The sequence below is a fragment of the Macrotis lagotis genome, chromosome 7, assembly GCF_037893015.1.
Source record: "Macrotis lagotis isolate mMagLag1 chromosome 7, bilby.v1.9.chrom.fasta, whole genome shotgun sequence".
Taxonomy (NCBI): domain Eukaryota; kingdom Metazoa; phylum Chordata; class Mammalia; order Peramelemorphia; family Peramelidae; genus Macrotis; species Macrotis lagotis.
In genome coordinates this window covers 7,341,714-7,362,653 of record NC_133664.1, presented here as the reverse complement: position 1 = coordinate 7,362,653, position 20,940 = coordinate 7,341,714, and the positions used below count along the sequence as shown (strand labels likewise).

At 40.9% G+C, this 20,940-nt stretch overlaps 1 protein-coding gene across 4 annotated transcripts in view; it reads left to right on the top strand.

The window, feature by feature from the left end:
- Positions 1-5,861: 5,861 nt before the first annotated feature.
- The window catches only part of LOC141494331 (alkylglycerol monooxygenase-like), a 240,778-nt gene continuing 225,699 nt past the window's right edge, over positions 5,862-20,940 (top strand). The window contains exons 1-2 of one of the 4 annotated variants that reach the window (XM_074195411.1): positions 5,862-6,004; positions 18,043-18,146. In XM_074195411.1, coding sequence (XP_074051512.1) covers positions 18,054-18,146 — 93 coding nt within the window. In that variant the 5' untranslated portion in view covers positions 5,862-6,004; positions 18,043-18,053. The remainder of the gene's footprint in view (positions 6,005-18,042; positions 18,147-20,940) is intronic. The other 3 variants (XM_074195410.1, XM_074195408.1, XM_074195409.1) reach the window with 3 other exon arrangements.

Genomic DNA, 20,940 nt, shown 5'->3' with positions numbered 1-20,940 from the left:
GGAGATATTTTTCAAAAATAAAATGCAGTTTTAAACATTAAACAAGGCAAAAATGTTTTAAACTTTTAATGCTGTAATAGGCACAGGGGACCCAAATACAAAAGTGCAATATTTTCTGTTCACAAAAACTTTTTTCCCTCTTCTATGGACTGAAAATGTACAGAAATGAATAAAAACACGTGGATTTGTAAAGTAATAGAAGTAGTTTCAAGAGGAGAATTGTCCTAATGGCTTGGAATAACAGGAGATCCTCATTTAGGAGACGGTGATTGAATTGCATTTTGAATGGAGTTAGGGTTCCTGTAGGACTGACATGAGGAGGAAGAAGACTGGGCTTGGGGACAACCTGTGCAGTGAGTGGAGGAGCAGAGAGGGCAGAAGGTAGTGGGTCTTTCACGGGAGTCAGGAAAGAAGACTGGCAAGGGACCTGGAGCCAGGCTGGTAAAGGTTTGAATTGTGAGTTCACAATTTGGGATTTTTACCTGGGCCAAGGGGAAGCAGGCAGTTGGGGAGAAGTGGGCCCTTTCCTCCAGGATCCTGACTCAGGGATGAATGCTGGCGCCTTTTGGCTAAAGGTCAACCATTTCCCATTCACCCAAGGTCTCCATGTTGCTGCATCATCAGGATTGTGCTCAGAATTTTGAACATTGTGAGAAAAAGGTTTCCCTGGCATCCCTCCTGCCATTAAAGCCTTTCCCTTCGGTCTGAATACCATCTGCCAAAATATGTGGGGTCCTGCGGAGAGAGAGGAGGAGACCACAGGCTGCTAGGAAGCTGGGCCCTGTGGGTTTCCTTGCAGGGACCCTGAGCATCAATCTTTCTGTGAGACAGTCTAGAATGCAGGGGAAGAGAGCCTCTGGAAATAAAGAACAAAAGGAGAATTCTCTAAAATTCACACACATTCCCAGACTCTCTCCTCCCTCCTCCTACTCCCCCCTCACTCCCTCCCTTCTCTCTGTCTCTGTCTCTCTCTTCCTTCCTCCCTCCCTTCTCCCCTTTTTCTCTCCTCTATCACCTTGATTCCTTTCTTTTCTCTTTCTTTCCTTCTTTCCCTATCTCTCTTCCTCTCCCCTTCCCTCCCTCCATCCTTCCTCCCTCTCCTTCTCTTTCCTTCTCCCCTCCTTCTTTCCTCTCTCTTTTTTCTCTGTCCCTCTCCCTTTCCCTCTCTTCACATTCTCTCATTTTCCTTACCCTTCTTCACCTCTCTCTGTCTCTGTCTCTGTCTCTGGTTCTGTTTCTGTCTCTCTCTCTGTCTCTGTTTCTGTCTCTCTCTGTCTCTCTCTGTCTCTCTCTCTCTCTCTCTCTCTCTCTCTCTCTGTGTCACACACACACACACACACACACACACACACACACACACACACACACAGTTTGTCCCTCAGCTCTTCCAGGACAACTGTGTTCTCAGACAGCCCAAGCCTGCCATGTTCAGGGTGTTTAACCCAGGAAAAGTCTCTCAGAGCCGGAGATTTAGGGGGCTTGAGTGATCCAGGCTTGGCTTTTGAGACATCTAATTGAGCCTTGGAGTCTGGGAGTGCTTCACGCGGGACATCTGCATATCAGCTGGCAGCCCAGGAACATGCTAATTTGCTCACAGCTAATCAGTTTCACATGTGCTGCAGCATCAGAGATGACATCACCAGAGGAAGCAGCGGCATGCATGCTCCCCCTCCTCCTCTCCCAGCACAGGCCGGGTCTGGATGCTGAGGGCAAGGGAGGACGGGAGAGGAACAGGCTTCAAAGTCATTGATCCCTTGGGTTATTGATGGGAGCTGGTCTCCAGCTGAGGACACCTCCCCAGTCCTGTGGTTGCCCTTGGCCTTGTCCAGAAGGCAATGGAGGCAACCCAATGACCCTGAGAGATAGCTCTCCTACAGTGTGTCCAGTGTCCAAGCATGTGGTTCTTGGTCTCACCAATGCCTGGATCCATTTTCTACCACAAAGTTTTGCTAGGATGCAAGAGAACTTTTAGAGCAATGCGCTTTGTTAAAAAAAAAAATTTGTGAGGTTCCCACTTATATAATCAATATTGAAACAGTCACATGGTGCAGGGGATAGAATTCTGGCTGGGTCTGGAATCAGAAAAACCTTGGATTCAACATCTAGCTTCAGATCATTACTAGCTGTGTGACCCGAGACAAATCTATCTGCCCCACCTTCTTCATCAGTAAAATGTGGATAATAATAAAATCTGCCTTGCAGGGTTGTTGGGAGATAATAGTTATGAAGTATTCAGTCCCATCTATCTCTGCGACCCTAGACAAATCTTTATCTGCTTCAGTTTCCTCATCAGTAAAATATGGATGATAATAAGATCTGCCTGGGGTGGGCAATTGTGAGATAATAATTGTAAAGGACAGTGCTGGCAATATGAAAAGAATATGTAATGGGTTATTAGAATAATTATAGTTATTTTTATTATGGACTGTTATTGAATAGATTGGAAAATAGGGAGTAAGAGAAGTGAATAAACTTAAAGAATTCAGTGAAGATCTGAGGCAGGGACCAAGCTCTGGACGGACTTCCTACTACCATTTCTGAGATTCTATCAATCAATGATGATGATGATGATGTGCCATGCTATTTCCCTAACCAAATGCTGGTGGTGAGTCATAAACATATGGTGTCCATTCATTGTTGCCCATCCTAGCTTAAAATTCAGGGGATTTGAAGAGTCGCCTAAGGCTGTGGATGTTTTGGAGAGGATTAAGACTGGGAGGAGCCTCAGAGGTCACACTATTTTCCATCCACCATATTTGCTTCATTTTATAGATGAGGAAAGTAGAATCAAGATATTAACCCTAAGTGACTTCTCAAGGCCATTTATGTCAAGTGTCAGAGGTGAAGTTTGAACTAGGGTCATCTCATTCAGCTTTCTTCCCATGTATTCCATGATGATGTAAACATACAAAATAATCTAGCTGGAAATTAGAATATAGTCTTTTTACACACACACACACACATCTATGTATATGCATGTATCTATATCTATATCCACTGCATGTTAGGTTGCAAAGTGATCTAAGCAATCCTCAGGTCTATTTACTTCACTTCATAGCAACAGAAACTGAGACCTGGGGGGTGTTTTATGCTACTTTTTTTAAGTGACAGGAAAGCAGAAAAGTTCACTTTCCAGTGATGGTTTTCTGACATCATGAAATCATTGATTTAGATTTCTAGATTTTACAGATGAGCAAACTGAGGCCCAGGGAGATGACAAGACACTTATATCCTACATCTGAGTCAGACTAGAACTAAAGTTTTTTTTGATTTCAGGTCAAGTAGTCTATCCACTGTTCTGTACCATCTTTCTTAAAAAGAATATTGGGGCAGCTAGGTGGCGCAGTGGATAGAGCATGGACCCTGGAGTCAGGAGGACCTGAGTTCAAATATGACCTCAGACACTTAATGATTAGCTAGCTGTGGAACTTTGGGCAAGTCACTTAATCCCAATGGCTTGTAAAAAAAATAGTATTCCCCCAAATTGCATTTGAAAACAATTTTAACATATTTTTAAGATTTGAGTTACACATTCTATGCGGCCTCTTCTCTCAGATGATATGTTATCCATGCTGCAGTATGTCTTTATAAAATCTTTTTATTAGGGGACCTAAAGCTTATTTGTTGTTCGTTTTAAAAAAAATCTCTCCCTAGCTTTTGTGACTTTCCTTTATTTATAAAATTGGGCAAATGTCATACAGACAAATTGAATAATTTGTGTGGTAGTTTCGCATCCCCAGTCACTGAAAAGGCTGGTAACTGAATCCCAGTTGCTGGCTGCTTCTCCAATTGGCTCACCCATAGACCACACCAATAACACTGCACTCTAAGATAATATTTAATGTACTTTTGTAAGGAGCACTTCAGGGAGTTTGGGGAAAACATCCAACACCAAGATCCCTGCTCCTTTCTGGAACATACAAACGTGCTATGCTTCTCCAGTTTCATTCTGCATCTTGAAAGTTAGAAATCAACCCGAAAATTTGGCTTCTCATCTAAAAACCAAAGTACAACAGATTGGCATTCATCGTCATTTGAGACTTGAAGGTTCAGGCCTCCCCTTGACACTAGAAGGACCAGAACTGACAAGTGTCTTGAAGGCCCAAGTCATATCAATTGACACAATACATTGTGTACATTAAAAAGGTAGGATGAAAAGTGTGATTTTTCAAACTTAAATTAAAATATCCTCTTATAATTCTTTGTATTAAAAGAACATTTATACAGATAGCAGAAAATATAATGAAATTCTAAAATTACTGAAAAACATTTTATCGGTTGACACAATTCCTGGTTCTCATACAGAATTCTCATACCCATTTGACAGAGGAGAACATGAACATAATTTTCATGAGATTTCCTTAAAGAGATTTAACTTTTGCCCTCAATGATGGAGCCAAGCATGCAAGCAGAGATTCAGAGAGGAGATGGTACCCTAACAACATGCACAAATGAGAAATGAATCACATGTGTGGGGTGCTGCTTCTTAAATTCATGCTATGCTTGTGGCAAATTAAGTGACTCTGACAGGATAACTTCAAATTACTTATAAATCATATAACCTCCATATGTCTAGGAGGAAATGGCGAAATAAGTTACCCAACAAGGAATGACTTGGTCAGGGAATACTGGATATTTTGAAGACCATTAAGGGGATTAGAATGTACCCTCTGTGAAGACTATTTGGTACTAGTTTTTGTATTTTTTTCTAGGTAGTACAACCAGCCCTGGAGTCAGGAGGACCAGGGTTTCAAATCCAGCCTCAGACACTTGACATTTATTATCTGTTTGCCCCTGGGCAAGTCATTCAACTCTGACTGTGTCACATTCAGGGCCATCTCCAATAATCCTGATTCATATCTGACCACTGGACCCAGATGGTGAAACCGAGGCTGGTGACAGCACAGCAATGCCATCCCCCCACTCAAATTTCATTCATATGATCATATGCTCACCTCCCTGCTCTCATGGGCTTTTTCAAGAATGAAGGACAAATAGCATTATTATGCTCAAAACTAACTATTAAATATGTCAGATTAATACCTGGTGAATGAAATTCCAGTTATTTGCCCCATCTGAAAGGAAGAGTTAAATAACAATAAACAAAAAACAAGCAAATAGACCGGGGCTAAGAACGCTTTCTATTTCCCCAGAAGTCAGCACTAAGGATACCTAAAAGGCAAAAAGCAGTCCCTGCCCTCAAAGATCTTACCATCTGCAACAGTTTATTCAATGCACTAGGTTCTTTCCTGCTCCAAGGACAAATGCCTAGAATATCAGAACTAGCAAGGAGCATAGGAATTATGCATAGAAACTCTTTGGCCACAGTCAACTACTAAACACATTATTTTCACATATGTGTACAAACATACATATATACATCTAGACACACATGCATATATATATATGTATATATGTGTGTGTGTGTGTGTGTGTGTGTGTGTGTGTGTGTGTGTGTGTATTCTTGAAACAGAAAAACCATAAGCAAAGCCATAGCTATGGCTGAGAGACATCAGCACTTAGCTCCAAAAAAACTGATATGCAGAGAGGACTGTTTGGGGATAGTCTGTCCATCTTCGCTTTTCTTGTTTTCTTCTTCTCCGTTAATGGCTGACAAATTCATTGGGGACTGAAAGTGTTTGAAGTAAACCATAGACTCCTTGGCTAGGAAGCAAGAAAACTTGTTTTCTAAGCACAGGGTTAAGTGGCAAGGCCATCCTTAAGTCGTCATTTTCTTTCAGGAAGCTATAAATGAACTGAAGTGCAGGCTTTAATCTGGGAACTTCTGTTTGTTATTTACAGGATAATTGGACTCCACTCAACTGGGTTCCATGAGGGACGAATAAAGACAGGCAGATGGCCACCACCTTGTACATGACCATTGTCATGGTGGGTCCAGTTCTTGCCCTCTCCCTCTGATCATTTCCTCATTGTTCTGCCTTCCTGTGGATTTCCTTCTGTGGATCTCTTCTCATCCTTAGGAGATTATTTATTCTTGGCTCTTGTAAGTGAAGGAGACAAATTAACTGAACCCTTGTTCCAAATACAACACAGCAAAAGTTCCTGCTGTCTCCCCACAAGCTTGCTTCATAGATGCCACAGGAGGGCTTGTCAATCAATGCAAGTCCTCTTGTCCACTCTCATCCAAAGACTCTTCCTCCTGGTTGAGAAGGCCAGATCACTCTGCTTGTTTGTGAAATCCATTTTGGAAACAGAGAATGGAATGTTTTCTTTAAATTTTTACTCTGGTGCTTTGTAATAACTGTGAATTATGGAAAATGGTTCATAAGACTTTGGATAGGAAGATGGAGAATGTCAGAGGCCCATTCCTCTCCTCATGGATAGAGCAATAGAGGCCCAGGTTTGTTAGTCTAGGTGTCCAAAGTCATGAAGGTACCCGGTAAGCATCAACAGCAAGCTTTGGCCCTGGTACCTGGATCCTGTATCAGTGTGCTTTCCAATCTGCCTTCATAAACTTTGAGTGAAATGAATGCCAGACTATTAGTCAGGTGTCCTGGGGTTCTAGTTCCAGGTTCCACCAAAGACTAGCATCTGAGAAAGATAGTATAAGAGCAATGACTTGGGACCCAGTCACCTTGTTTGTGGTGGGAAGTTTCTATGGATAATTCCTATACGCACTCCTAGTTCTGATATTCTAGTGGTTTGTCCTTGGACCAGGAAAGAACCTTAGTGCTGTTGCAGATGGTAAGCTCTTTGAGGGCAGGGACTGTTTGTTTTTTTATGTACCCTTAACCCTTAGCTTAAAGGATGCACATAGCGGTTATTTAATAAATATAAAGTTATTGATTGTTGATCATGAAGTCAAGAAAATCTGAGTTCAAAATGTACTTTTGGGGCAGTGTATTGGGGCAAACTACTGATCAGTCTCAGTTTACTCCTCTCTAAACTATCTGGAACATCTTTAATAAGAGACTCCAGGTTTGCCCGGAGATCAAATGAACAGACAACAGGTCCTTTGCCACCTTGCTGTACTACCCAAATGCCTGCCATTACTCTACTCTGAGCATTCCCTGCAATCTTGATGTTGTCATTGTTTTAAATTAATAAAACTGGCAGGGCTCAAAGCCCCACAATACCCCCAGTCACTCCATCTTTATTAGAGGCTAGAGAGATACTCGAGTGCTTACTTGTATTCATGTTTTATACATGTGGAAATTGAGGTAGAGAGAAATCAAAGTTCTTGTCCAAAGACCGGATGTAGGAAGTGTCAGACACACCAAGTTGTGGAGGTGTGTGGGAAGGGGCTGGGGAGTTCAGGGAGCTCATCCCCTGAATAATAAAAGCAGGATTCAAAAAGAATTTGGTCGGGACACAATTTTGGCCTGGATTGGATAAGATGAAATTTTATAGGGATGCATATAAAGTCTTTCCCTAGGGTTTTAAAAATAAATTTACTTTCCAAAGTTTAAGATTGGGGTAGGCTACCCAGCATTTTGTCTAGGAAGAATATATATTTTAAAGGAGACTGCAAGTGTAGTGGGACTTATTAGGATAATGGAGATACCCAGTAAAACAATAGGACCTCTGATTAGATGTAGAAAATCCCATTTTACAGTTGAGGAAAGAGAAAAGAGAAATGAAGTGACTTTCCTAGGTCATAGCTGGTAAGTGATTGAGGCTCTATTTGAACCCTGGTCTTCCTGACTCCAAGGGCAGTAGTCTATCCCCTAAATTATCTAGCTGCTAATTCCATAATAATCTAATAAATGTATGAGGGAGGAAATCAGCATTGATGATCAGTGTCAGACACTTCACAAATATTTTATTATTTGATCCTCACAAGAACCCCCCGAGTTGGGCCTGTTAGTACCATTGTAAAGATGAAGAAACTGAGTCTAGGGGAGGTGATGACTTGCCTAGGGTCACATAACTAGTGAATATCTAAGTTCAAATTTGAACTCAGGTGTTCCCTTCCTCCAGGACCAGTGGTCTCTGCACCGTGACAACCCCTGGCTGAAAAAAAAAGACAATTGCTGTTCTGAAGGGGTTCCTACTCTAACAAAGAAGACCACACAAAAAGGAGGGAGCTGCTGTAGGGCAGATGACAAATCCTGTATGTTGTCTCCCATGGATGGATATGCACGTAATGTTCTGTGAATGATGTTGACTAGTGGGTACCAAGGCCTTGATCACAGTGACTAGAGTACACAACTAATTTCTACATAGTTATTATTTGGGGGGCACGTCAAGAGCATATATTAGATGAACGCTGAGATCTTTTTGGACTATTGTTCCTCCAATATTGTCCAACAGCAAGAGTTCTGCCAAAGGAATTCATTAAGGTGGCACCATTACTTGTAAGCATCCTCTACCAGTTCCCAATGTAGATATTTATATGAATCGACACTTGTTATGTGCCTGCTGGATGCTAGGTATTGTGATATGAAGATATGAAGACAAGAGAAAGACCCCTCAAAGAGCTTCCTTATAGCAGGGAAATCCAATACATATGGGGAAGTATCCAGACAAGGGGATTTGTAGTCTTGAAAGACCCAAGAGTTATGAAAGGCATCATAGACAAGTAGATGATAACATTGAATTCAAGGTCAAGAGGAAGCAATAGAATCAAAGCTGAGTGTCTTTATGATAACTCAGCCAGATGCTGAGGTACCAGGCCTGTGCAGTCCTCCTGGCAGAATCTGGTTAAATCAAAATGACTAAGTTCAAGTGATCCACATTCAAAGTTCAGGCTTATCCCTATGATGCCCCCAAATGGCACAATATCAATAACTATTTTTTTAAATCTTTGTACCCTGGCTAGCAGACATGGCACCTAATCTGCAATAGTTGCTTAGTAAAAGCTTTTACCATCTAGTTAGCCCATGGATAGATCACTAGACTTGAGTTGGCATCCTGCCTCAGACATTGGTTAGCTGTGTGGCCCTTGCTAAATCCCTGAATCTCTGCCTTAGTTGCCTAATCTGTAAAATGGAATTAATAAATAATAACACTTACTTGTCACAGTAATTATGACAATAAAGAAAGATAATGAACTTCCAGGGCTTTGCGGGCCTTAAACCACTATAGAAATGCTACTGATGAGGCTGCTGCTACTGTTGAAGATGATGATAGTGGTGGTGATGATGTCAAGTCACTAGTCTGAATCTTTCATGTGGCAGGCCATGCTTGGCCTTCCACCTCCTTGACAGGTATTTGGAAAGAGGCTCCTAGTTGGTCCAGAAGAGCTGCCTCTTCTGCCCAAGGTGAAAGGTTTTCTTTTAGGGTCTACATCTCCAGAAGCAATACTGGGTCAGAAGGGAAAGAAGAGAGCTCAAGAAGGGAAGGACCATGGGTTTGGTTCACTCCTCTGGAGCAAAAAAAGTAGTGTTTGCTTTTCACCAAACATGGAAATGAGAAAAGGGAAATGTGGTGAAATCTTCAAATAATGCCCCCCCCCCCCATTGCAGCAGATCTTTTGTAAAATATGTTGAACACAAGTCTTTAGGCTTGGCCAAAGTACTCCCTTTTATGGGAGAAATTGGGATTCTGAGGTTTGTCAGGGATCAGGGTTGGAAGCTCGAATAGGCAGGTAGAGGAGAGAAAGAACAGGTGGAACCACCCCATTCCTTCACTGCAGGAAGCCTCTGACATCGTGATGATAATATTGATGACATGGCTAATTCATTCAATGAGCAAAAGAATGAGCACATATCTATTGTCATCCACAGAGGACAGAATGGTACAATTAGACGTTTTATGATAGCTTGGATCTGTTACTAATCTTGGTCTCTTTAGTTCAGCTCCATTAATTTCTCTGCTTCACTTGCTAGTCATGCATGACTAAGCTAGGACAGGGGAGGGGGAGATTTTTGAGTTTCTCATGTAATTGGTACCTCAGACCTCAATAAATGCCAATTATTTCCATCATTCTGTGGATGCATGCACAAGATGTTACAGGGCTCTGTCTCTTGCATAATAGAAGTTTAAAGATGGGGAAGACCATGTTGTCATCAGGTAGGGCTGGTTCTCTCATTGTTCTCCCTTCAGAAAAAGACAATCCCAACAAAGACCAACCCACTCAGCCAGATGCTGGATGATCTTTAGTTTTTGATGTCCCCAATGGTTTAATTTCCTTCCAAACTTGTAAGATAATTTCTCTCCAAGTTTGTAAAGGATACTTCTCAGTTTCCCTACTATGACTAGCTGATTCCAAAGTCTTTTGGAGTGACTTTGATTCACTAGGGTACACTTTATAATCCTGGACAATTAAGAGACTCAGAATATCACCCTGGGTACTTTCCTTTCTTGAGAAGCAGATGAGGAAGAAGCCATTATATAGACTGTTCAGAATTCCTCTATAGCACGCCCATCTGACAGCAGGGCTAGGATCCCAGGCAGCAGGTCAAGGGATATATTATTGAAGGTCAAGTCATTGAATATATCAGATATCAGACAGATATCAGACAGAAGTAGAGTCATGGATATAGGACCAAGCAAGTAAGCTGCCCTGAGGTCTCCACTTAACTCAGCAGGTTCAAAAACAGAACTCATTATCTTTCCCCCTAAACTCTCCCTGCCTTCTATCTTCTTCATTACTGTGAGGGTATATGCCCTCCCTCCTTCACTCAGGCTCACAATCCAGAATTTATCTTGGACTCCTAACTTTCTCTCACTATCTCTCCTAGATCCAAGATGGCACCAAGGGCTAGCCACTGCACCTTTGCAATATCTCCCAAATATGCCCACTTCTCTCCTCTCATAGAGCCGCCACCCTGGTGTAAACCCCCATCACCTCAAACCTTGATCATTGTAATAGCTGCTGGCGGGTCTCCCTGACACAAGTCTCTCCTCACCCCAATCCATCCTCCATTCTAAAGTGATCTTCCTAAAATGCAGGACTGTTCATGTCGGCCTCCTAGATAATAAGTTCCATTTGTTCCCTATTGCCTCTCAGAGCAAAATGTTCTTTCTGGCATTTGAAGTCCTTCATAACCTGATCCCCTCCTACCTTCCGACTTTCCTTACATCTTATTCCCTCTCAGTAGTCCTCAATTTGCTGACATTGGCATTCTGCCACTCCAGCTCTCTGTTCTGGGGATTTTTTCTGACTATTTCCAATGTCTGGAAGACTTTCCCTCCTCTGCTCTTAAGTACTGTCCTTTCCTAGCTTCCAATAAGTCTCAATTACCATTCCACCTTCTTTAAGAAGCCTTTCCCATCTTGTCTCAATTTGGTGCCTTCCCTCTGCTAATTGTTTCCTATTTAACTTGTGCATATCTTTCTTTGTGCCTGTTTGTTTGTTTGGGGGGGGGGGGGTTAGGATATTTCCTCCATTGAATTGTAAGCTCCTTGAGGGCAGGTACCATCTTTGGCTTCTTTTGCATTCTAGGTGATTAGCTCAGTGAAGCCACTTTAGATGCTTTGATTGAGAAGTCCACCTTAACTTTAGTTGTACCAATAAGTGTTCTTCAGAGGGAGATAATCAATCAACAGGAAAAATACTGGCTCTGAAATTAGAAAGACTTGAGTTCAAATCTAGCCGTAGATATCATTTAATAACTGGATGATCCTGGGCAAGACATTCCTCAGTTTCATCAACTATAAAATAGGGCTACAATAATCCCCCATTCAGGGTTGTTTTGAGGATCAAGTGATATCTGTAAAGCTCCCTATACAGTGACAGACACAGAGAAAATGCTTATAAAATTTGTGTTCCTCCCTCCCACCTTCTTTCCTAGTGTTTTCTTTATTCCCCAATCAGCTCCAGGGCTTGGATTGACACTTGTTTCTAAAGTTTCTTCCAATTTCAATATTTGGGGGTTCTATTAATATCTCAAAGACCTAGGTGAGAAAAGAATCAGAGTCAGATCATCCTTATTTATCTGCGTGTCCTCTGGCAATTTTTTAACTGCTCCCACTTAGAAAGGGGTTCTGAGACATGGGGAGGAATTACAGACCTTGAGTCCATGGTTGCAGGGAGGAACACGTGGTCCCTTCTTTGGACAGCTCCATTCAATTCAATGCTTCAAGCATCTCCCAGGAAAAATGTGGGCCTTATTCTTAACCATGACCTCATGAAGAAGAGCAAGCACTTTGTCAATTTAAGAAAGTAAAGGGAGGGAACTAAGTAAAATAATTGAACTGGATAATTAATACAAAAAGGGAAATGCTATCTTATTTCAAAATTTAAACTTTAATATGTTGTCATGAGAAAAAAAGAATCTCTTTATCTAGAGTTACACAAATCACTTTGGAGGCTTCAGAACTGGTGAATCTTCAGTTTTGTCTCTCTCTACAATTCTTTGTCTCCCTTTGTCTGCCTTGTCAACTCCTGTTGTTTCTCATGTAGGCTAATTAATAAGTATTGAGTATCTTGGTAAAATATTTCTAAAAATTCACAATGATAATTTTTCTTAGTCTTTATTTGTTAAATAGTATTTGTGCAATGAATGAAAAAGCAAAATGTATTTCAGGATTAAATGAATATGTGTTTAATTTACTTGAATGAAAATGTTTAAAGGATAGCTGACTTTATATTAACCTTAAGAATCTCTATTGACCTTCCAATATTGCATGAATCATATCTCATCCTCTGTCGTGCCAATGGATTCTGCCATCGGATAGCGAGATGAAAATGAAGAGCAACTAAACATGACTAGGACCAATCAATTCACAAGTATTCTTTAAACACCTATTGTATGTGTGAAACCCCCTTCTAGATGCTCAGGATAGCAAGACAAAAGCAAGGCAGCACCTATCCCCAATGAACTCAGGGAAGGTAGGTTATATAGTAAGGATAGATGAACACAGGATTTATGATCTTGTGTCACCAAGGAATTTAATTTATAGACAAAATTTCCTTTTTTTTGTAGGTGACGCTTAACTACACACTTGTTTCCCAAAATCATTTTAATCTGTTAAAAACTTGAATGGTTGTTCATTCTGTTGAGTCTAGGAACCTTATTTCCTATAGGCAAAGTAGTATTCACATGTTGCAAAGTAAATTTTTTTTAAAAATATTTATAATAGACAATAGCTCTTTCACCTCTTCCAGATTGGTCTCATTGTGTTTCCAAATATCTCATTTGAGCAGCCCTTGGAGAAGGGTGGTACATTCTTGGGAGCATCCTCCAGCTCCTCCTGATTGTTCATGAAGGATCTTTAGGCATCTGCAGCTCACCATTAAAATACATCTTGGACAATTCTCTCTGAGAACCATCAGAATCCACCTAACATGGACATACATAGGAAAAAAATCCCAGATTCCTGCTTAAACCTTTCCTAATACTGAAAAAAAAAACTGCCTGAGGTGAAGCAGTTAGATCCAGTTACGGTTCCCTGTTTGCACAGCTGGGCTTCATTGGGTGAGGGCTTGTGTTACACACAGTTTGTGATCGGAAGTAAATGCTTTTAAAACAACCAAAGAGACAGGTTTTTAACCTCCACCTCTTCAGATTCTTTGTTCACTCCCTGAGCTTCTGTGGAGGTCATGAGGAAGTTGGGTGCCCATAGGTCATTAGCCTGCGTTTGATACTCACCTGAAGAACCCATCCCCTAGTGAGCACATTAGCTTGGCTGCATTAAAATAGCATTAACAAATAAATAATTCCCTAAGGGCTTCAACTTTTTCAAAGCCTTCTATTTGTGATGTCAGGAAAAGGGGGTAGGATGATGAAGGGCCTAGAAGTCGAAGTGGAGGAGGGAAGGGCACTTATTAGAAGAGGTTAATGACCCACACTACAGGAAGTTTGAAAAGCTAAAAGAAAAGCTCCCAAAACCAAAAAATCCCAGGACCAGCCACAGTTCAACTCAGAGAATTTCTGAGTTTGAACAGAGAAGCTTACACTTTCAAGGGGCCTGAGAAGCCACTGAACTCAACCCAAATCCCTCCACTTCCTTCCCAAGAAGCATTTGCCTAGCCTTGCTTGAAAACTTCCACCTATAATGGAATGATCATTGAAGCTTTCACTTACACAATCCTCTTTCTAGTTTCCAGCTTCGGGTTTCTGCCCTCTGGCATTGAGGAGCACAAGACTGTTGGTGCTTCCTAGGGATAACCATTCAAATGCAAGAAGACAGATTTCATCTCCTTTCTCCCCCTATCCCCTCAGTCCACAAGTCTCTCAGCCAGAATAAACATTTCCAGTTGCTTTAAGGAATCCTCTTTGAGCCTGAATACAAGGTCCTTCCACAAGTTGCTTTCTCTCCCCTGAACTTTCTCTGATTTATCAAGAATCTGCATAAAAGGGATGCCCAGCTCTGAGAAGGGTACCCCAAAGAAGAATCATCAGATCAGGGTGCTGGACACTTCAGTAGAGCTTAGTGGTTAGTCTTGGCTTTTTTGACTAACATACCTTGCTGCTAAAGTATCTTTTCCTTCCTGAGTTGGAATCCTAAGGTATCCAAATCTTTCCAGAATGACGGCACGTCATTTCCCTTCTGTGATCCAGACTCATCTAACAGCTGTTCTCCAAATCTAGCACCCTGAAAACTAAAGTCCCATCAGCATCTCAAAATTTCACATATTCTGAACAGAATTTGTAATGCCTCCCCCATACCCAACTTCGTCCATTCCAACTTCTTTATTACTGTAGAGAACACCATCATTTCTTTTAATCTAATTTTGTAAGCATTATGTTACCTTCAATTTTTCTTACTCATTCCATATAGCAAACCATTTGCTAAATCTTGGCATTTTTGCCTTTCCAACATTCCTTGTTCACATGGGTTAATCTTAGTGAAGGTCTTCACATCTTTGGTCTGGACTGCTCCAATAGCATTCCAGTAAGCCTTCCTGCCTCAAGCATATCCCCGTTTCAATTACTCTTCTCTACTGATGGCAATCTTCCCTTTTTATTGTAGGCAATACTGACCATGTCACTCACCTGATTGATAGATAAACTCCAGTATTTCCTTAATGTCTCTAGGACCTGCTAGAAAGGACTCTGGCTTGTAAATCCACAACCCCCCCCCCCCCACCTTTGAATGGGCTCCTCGTGCTGGACTTGTTCTTCAATGGTGGACTTCTCTCCTTATCTTTCATTTGAGGAAATTTCCATGTCAGCTCAGCCATATTTACTTCTACCTCTTCACTCTTCGGACTCCTTTTTCATTTTGTAGGTGTTGTCTTTTCTCATTAGAATGTAAGTTCCTTGAGGACAGGGACTGTACTTTTAATTTTTATTTATATTCACAACACAACAGAATGTCCAAGATATGATAAACATTCAATCAATGCTTTCTCTCATCTAATCAAATCTCTTCGACCTTATTGGTTGTTTCCCATACATGGAAAATTCTTTCTTCTTACCCATTCCTCTTGGAATCTTTAGCTACCCTCAGGGCACTACTGTTATTGTTCAATGTTTCAGTCATGTCCAACTCTTAGCCATCCCATCCTGGGGTCCAGTCTTGGTGAGAGATGCATGGTCTTGGCAAAGATACTTGGAGTGATTCACCATTTGCTTTTCCACCTCATTATATAGATGAGGAATTTAGGTAAACAGGATGCCAGGGTCACATAGATAGTGCATTTTGAAGGCTAGATTAAATTCAGGAAGATGAGTCTATGGCACCACCCAATTGGTTCATTGATGGATGCTTTTAGTTTCTATATGTTTCTTTCTACTGATAATGGGCATGTTTCCTAAGGTTTCCTTTCTAGGCCAGGTCAGAGATGGATATCAGGGCAGCAACACTGAAGTCCCCTCTCCTTCAGACACGAAGAGTTTTTTTTACTGTTTTACTCAAACACTTGCTATGACTGAAGAGTGTTGTCTTATCTGCCAATGAAGCCTAGATAGTATGGAATTGAAATATGAATAGTCTTCTGCAGCTCCATTGGCCACCCATCTATATTGTCAGATAATGAACCCCTTCCTCACAGCTCCTACATATGTTTGCTGCAGTGAATATATCACCAGGAAGACATCTTCCTAAGTTCAAATCCAGCCTCGGGTACTTACTAGTTATGTGACCTTGGGAAAGTAATTTAGCCCTATTTGCTTCAATTTACTCATTTTGTCATGAACTGGACTAGGAAATGGCAAATCACACCAGTAGGTTTGCCAATAACACCCTAAATGAGGTTACAAAGACTTGACTAGCCTTCACTTGATAGCCTCCAACTCAGAAGTTTCCTCCCCCGCCCTCACTCAAGTGTGGACAACAAAAGCTACATGGGTTTCTGGAAGATGAACCATATCAAGGTTTATCCAGAAGTCTGTAACAAACCACAGTGCTCCACCATGGCAGTGGAGTCCCTATATTCCCCAGATCCAAAGACCACCCAGCATTTTTCTTGCTCTCAATGCCAAAGCTCCATTACTGGGCAGGCATGCCTAAATAAATGATTGACTTTGTGCTTTCTGCTGGCACAGAAACAATCACCAGCTCCCTATGGATCTTTTCCATCTTTGTGGATTTTGAAGAAAAGGACCTTGACCAGTATCTTGGGACACCTAGAGCTTGGAGTAAGGGATAGAGCACAGAAGAAAGGAAAATACTCAACATGCACAATGTGGATGTGCTCTCTTTTGTGGAACTTCCATTGAAAATATTTTCCTGGCAGACACAATGGGTTATAAGAAGGGGACTCCACCCATTGGAGTCTTGTATGAAAACCTGGGATCAAATTAAAACTCCACCTCATAACATACAGAGGGAAAATAAAAGAATGTCCATGTCTCTTCTTACATTTGAAGGGGGAAAAGTGATATGGAGGCATGTCAATGACACATTGCCTTAATATTTTGGTGAGCTGTGGTCATGTGTGTATATGTATGAGCATATATGTGAAAATTGTACATATATATTTATCTTTAGTTGCATTTCTTTTTTAAAAGTATCTTTTGAGATGAACATTTTTATGTAGTTTTAGGCAACAGAGAACTTGGGAGGTTGTTGGCTGATAGACATTTCAGTATGGAAGGAATTTCCAGGTTTTTCCTCCACCCTGACCTGAATACTATTGAATCACCTTTAAATCTGGAGGTCTGAGCAGCCCAAGGGGTACCTACTGCATCCAGACAGGAAGCTTCCAACTCAGTGCAATCCAACCAACATTTAAGAATTTATTAAATGCTAAGTATTATGCGGGAAGCTGGAGTGTAAGTAGGAAAAAAAATGGAGATGTGTCCTTTCCTCTAAGACATACACAAACATCCTTAGAGGGGGGGGAGTAATGCTGGCCAGGGTGTAACCCCTATGGATCCTGGCCTAAGGGCTGGTCCCTTGAGGGTACAACTGATGGCAGATGCCTACTTAGTAGACCAGACACTGAGATAAGGTTGTTTACCTGGACCTTGCTCTCACTGGGGGCAACTTTCTCCCTTTGTCCTGGATTTCTCATCTGTAAAATAAATATGTAAATTTCCTAGCATTTCTGAGTCTGTAATTCTAGTCATACTCCAAAAACATGCCATGAGTAGGACTAGTACTACTATTACAGCTACTAACAATCTCATTACTAGTTCCTCTACTACTACTACTGCTAGTACTATTGCCAAAAAGGAAAATTGTCCAACTGCTAATACTATTACTACTACTACTACTACTACTACTACTACTACTACTACTACTACTACTGCTACTGCTGCTGCTACTACTACTGCTGCTGCTGCTGCTGCTGCTACTACTACTACTGCTACTACTACTATTGATACTAATACTAATAGTAGTAGAATAATACTACTATTTGCTATTACTATCATTACAATAGGAAAATAGTTCTTTTACTACTACTACTATTACTATTATGAATAATACTAATATTAGTAGTATTACTAGTAGAGTAATAATAATACTACTACTATTGCTTTTACTGTCTAAAACAGGGAGAAACCCTTAAGGGTCCTGGAATAAACTCCTTGTTTCCTTTAATTCTTTTCTTCCTTTTAATCTTCTTCTTAGCATTCTATAAATTTTGTTTTATTGAATACTCCTATGAACTTAGTTTGACTAAGACAAGTATAGCTTCCCCTCCTTCCATGTGAACGATGGATATGCACAATGGGAGATAGTGGAACTTTTTCCCTTCCTCATTGTCCTTCTCAGGGCTCTCCCTCTTTGTGTGTCTTGCAGAGGTGAACATCATGTGGGCAGCCCATCAGACACATCACAGTTCTGAAGACTACAACTTAACCACTGCATTGAGACAATCTGTCTTCCAAATATATACATCCTGGGTAAGTCACATGGAATAAGGAATAATAATAATAATAATAATAATAATAATAATAATAATAATAATAATGATAATGATAATAATGATAATGATAATAATAAAATTTTCTCATTTAAAAAATACATCATTCTCTTTTCTCCTCTGAATAAATAGATGAAGAGTATCTTAAACATGTTCTTCCTCCTTTCCCTGGGATCACATTTCCATGAAGAAAGAAATTTCCCAGGAGGTCTTAAATCTGTCGAGACCTCAAACAGTCTCCTCAACCCAACCTGAGTCATTTTCTTTGGAGAGTTAGAGCATGTGTCAAAGAAAAGAATCAGGGCAGCAGAAAGATGAACTGTTCCCTAAGGATTACCCATCATGGGATTTCTGTATTATTGATTTCCGTATCCTGTAATTCCTTTGAGATGGTGATCACATGATGACATTTTGGGGACACAATCTCTGTAACTTCTCAGTCACTTCCCAATCCTACTATGTTCTTCTCATGTCAATAGGACCACAAAATATGATTTTAATTTTCTATTCCCTTACAAATCTTCTTCCCATATCAATTGGAGTGCTACCATCCCAAGGCAAGTGCTCATCATCTCCTCCCAGGACTGTAGTTATCAGCCTTCTAATAGAATTCCTGGCTTCTAATATTGTTCTTCCAGTATACCCTGCAAATAGCTCAGGAAGGATTTTAAAATTCTTTAAATTTCTATTTCCAATATTTAGCAGTAAGATTCAGTCAATTAGTAATGAAATATTTAAGAGGGAAGCTTAAGGTGGCACAGTGGATATAGCACTGATCTTGGTGTCAGGAGGATGGGAGTTTGAATCTGGCTTTAGCCACTTGACTCTTACTAGCTGTGTGACCTTGAGCAAGTCACTTAATCCTGATTGCCATCCATAGCCATCTCTAGTTGCCCTGATCTATATTTGGCCACTGGATCCAGATGGCTCTGGAGGAGAAAGTGAGGCTGACAAATTAACACAGCATTCCCCCTCTCAAATTCAATTCACAAGCAAGTCATGGTCTTTGCAAAAGGATAAACATAACTATTTAAGACCATGTCTTTGAATTGATAGACATGGTAGGTAACTGATAAATGCTTGCTAATGGTTGATTAATTGATAACTGTCAGGATATTATTCCTAAGAAGCAGGTCTTAGTATGTTACTACCAAGCTCAAGAACCCTCAACAGCTTTCTATTGCTTCTAGGATAAATATAGATGAAATAAATAAAGATTATAATAATATAACAATAAAATAAACTTCAGTTTGGCATTTGCTTCATAATATCTTTCTTCAATTCTTTCACATTATTCACCTTTCTACACTTACTCTAAGGTCTGAATGCACCTGTTCTCTGATTTGTTATCCCACCTCTGGACCATTTTTCATGGAACATAATCTTTCCTTTGCTTGGCCTCTTATAGTCAACAACCTTTTGTTTTTAACCAGGGTGTCCCCCCTTCATGAAGTCTTTCCTCAACTCACTCCCTGTTTGTCCTCCCAAGGGACTCAAACGCTCTTGGATTTAGTGGTCTATTTGCCTCTTGTATCCCCCTGTAAGTTATAAATTTCTTTAGATTAGGGACTATCTTTGGCATGTCTTTGTTTGGTCCAGTACCAGCTGGAGTTGGTGCCTCTGCAGCTGGAAGGAAAGAATGGTGGACAAAACTTTCCCCATGACCTCCCTGCATCCCGATGGCACATTGACTTGACTTGGCATCTTGATAAATCCTGGACCCTAGAGCTGGTTTCTTCCTTCTAATCTCCTAAACTAAAGCTTCTCTACTCGGCAGAATCGGCCCAACCAAGACTAGGTAGTTAAAGTAAGGTGATGGTAGACACCAGACCAGAACCCCCATCTACAGCTAATGTTCTTTTCCCTTGACCATATTGCTTCTCAAATTGGGTGAATTACATGTTCTACTATGTAGCCTTCCTAGGGTTCCTGGATTTCCTCATGTGAATGTATCATATACTGCTCCATCTTTTGGCTCAGCTTTGAAATATATGCTTTGTGTCCCTGCTCTTTTATTTGGTGAAAGAATGAATCACAAGTGACCTTCTTCAGACCAGGCCAGGACAGGCCAAAGAGTCAGGCTTCACATACCATCCAGACATCCATCCAGGCTCTTATTCTGACAACAGGAATAAACAAAGCTCTGGCTGCTTCTAGAAAGGGACTGGGGGTCACCTCACTTCTGGCTCTTCTCACTACCTCTGTCTAGGCCAGTACTGTCTAGGAGAGTTGCCCACCCCATTAGATGCTCTGGGGTCAAGACGCAAGTGAGATAGCGTGCCACATGGATATTAGGAGCTCCACCAGGTATGGGGCTTGCAAAACTAACTGAAAGACAATCTAGGCTACTCTAAGGGATGCCAGTATACAGTGATGCCTTGGGGAAGGGGGCAAACTTGACCTGTTCTATTAACCCCACTGTCTTATAATGACCCTAACTCTCCTTAACTTTCCTCATCATCCAATCACTGGGCCTGGGAGGAAGTTTGACATTGGCCACAGAGATTCTGATAAAGATAATAACTTGCATTTGTATAGTATACTTAGATTGACTTAGCACTTTATGAGTATTTTCTTTCAATCTCACCACAAGATTAAGTGATAGGTATTTAATCTCTTTTAAAAAGGAAAAAGCTGAGGCGTGACAAGTCAATGACTGGCCTAGGTTCATACAGCTCACAAATGTTTGATGTAGGATTTCAATTCCAATATTACTAAGGTCTAGCATGTTAACCACTGTACCACAGAGCTGCCTAACTCCTAGCACACTGACT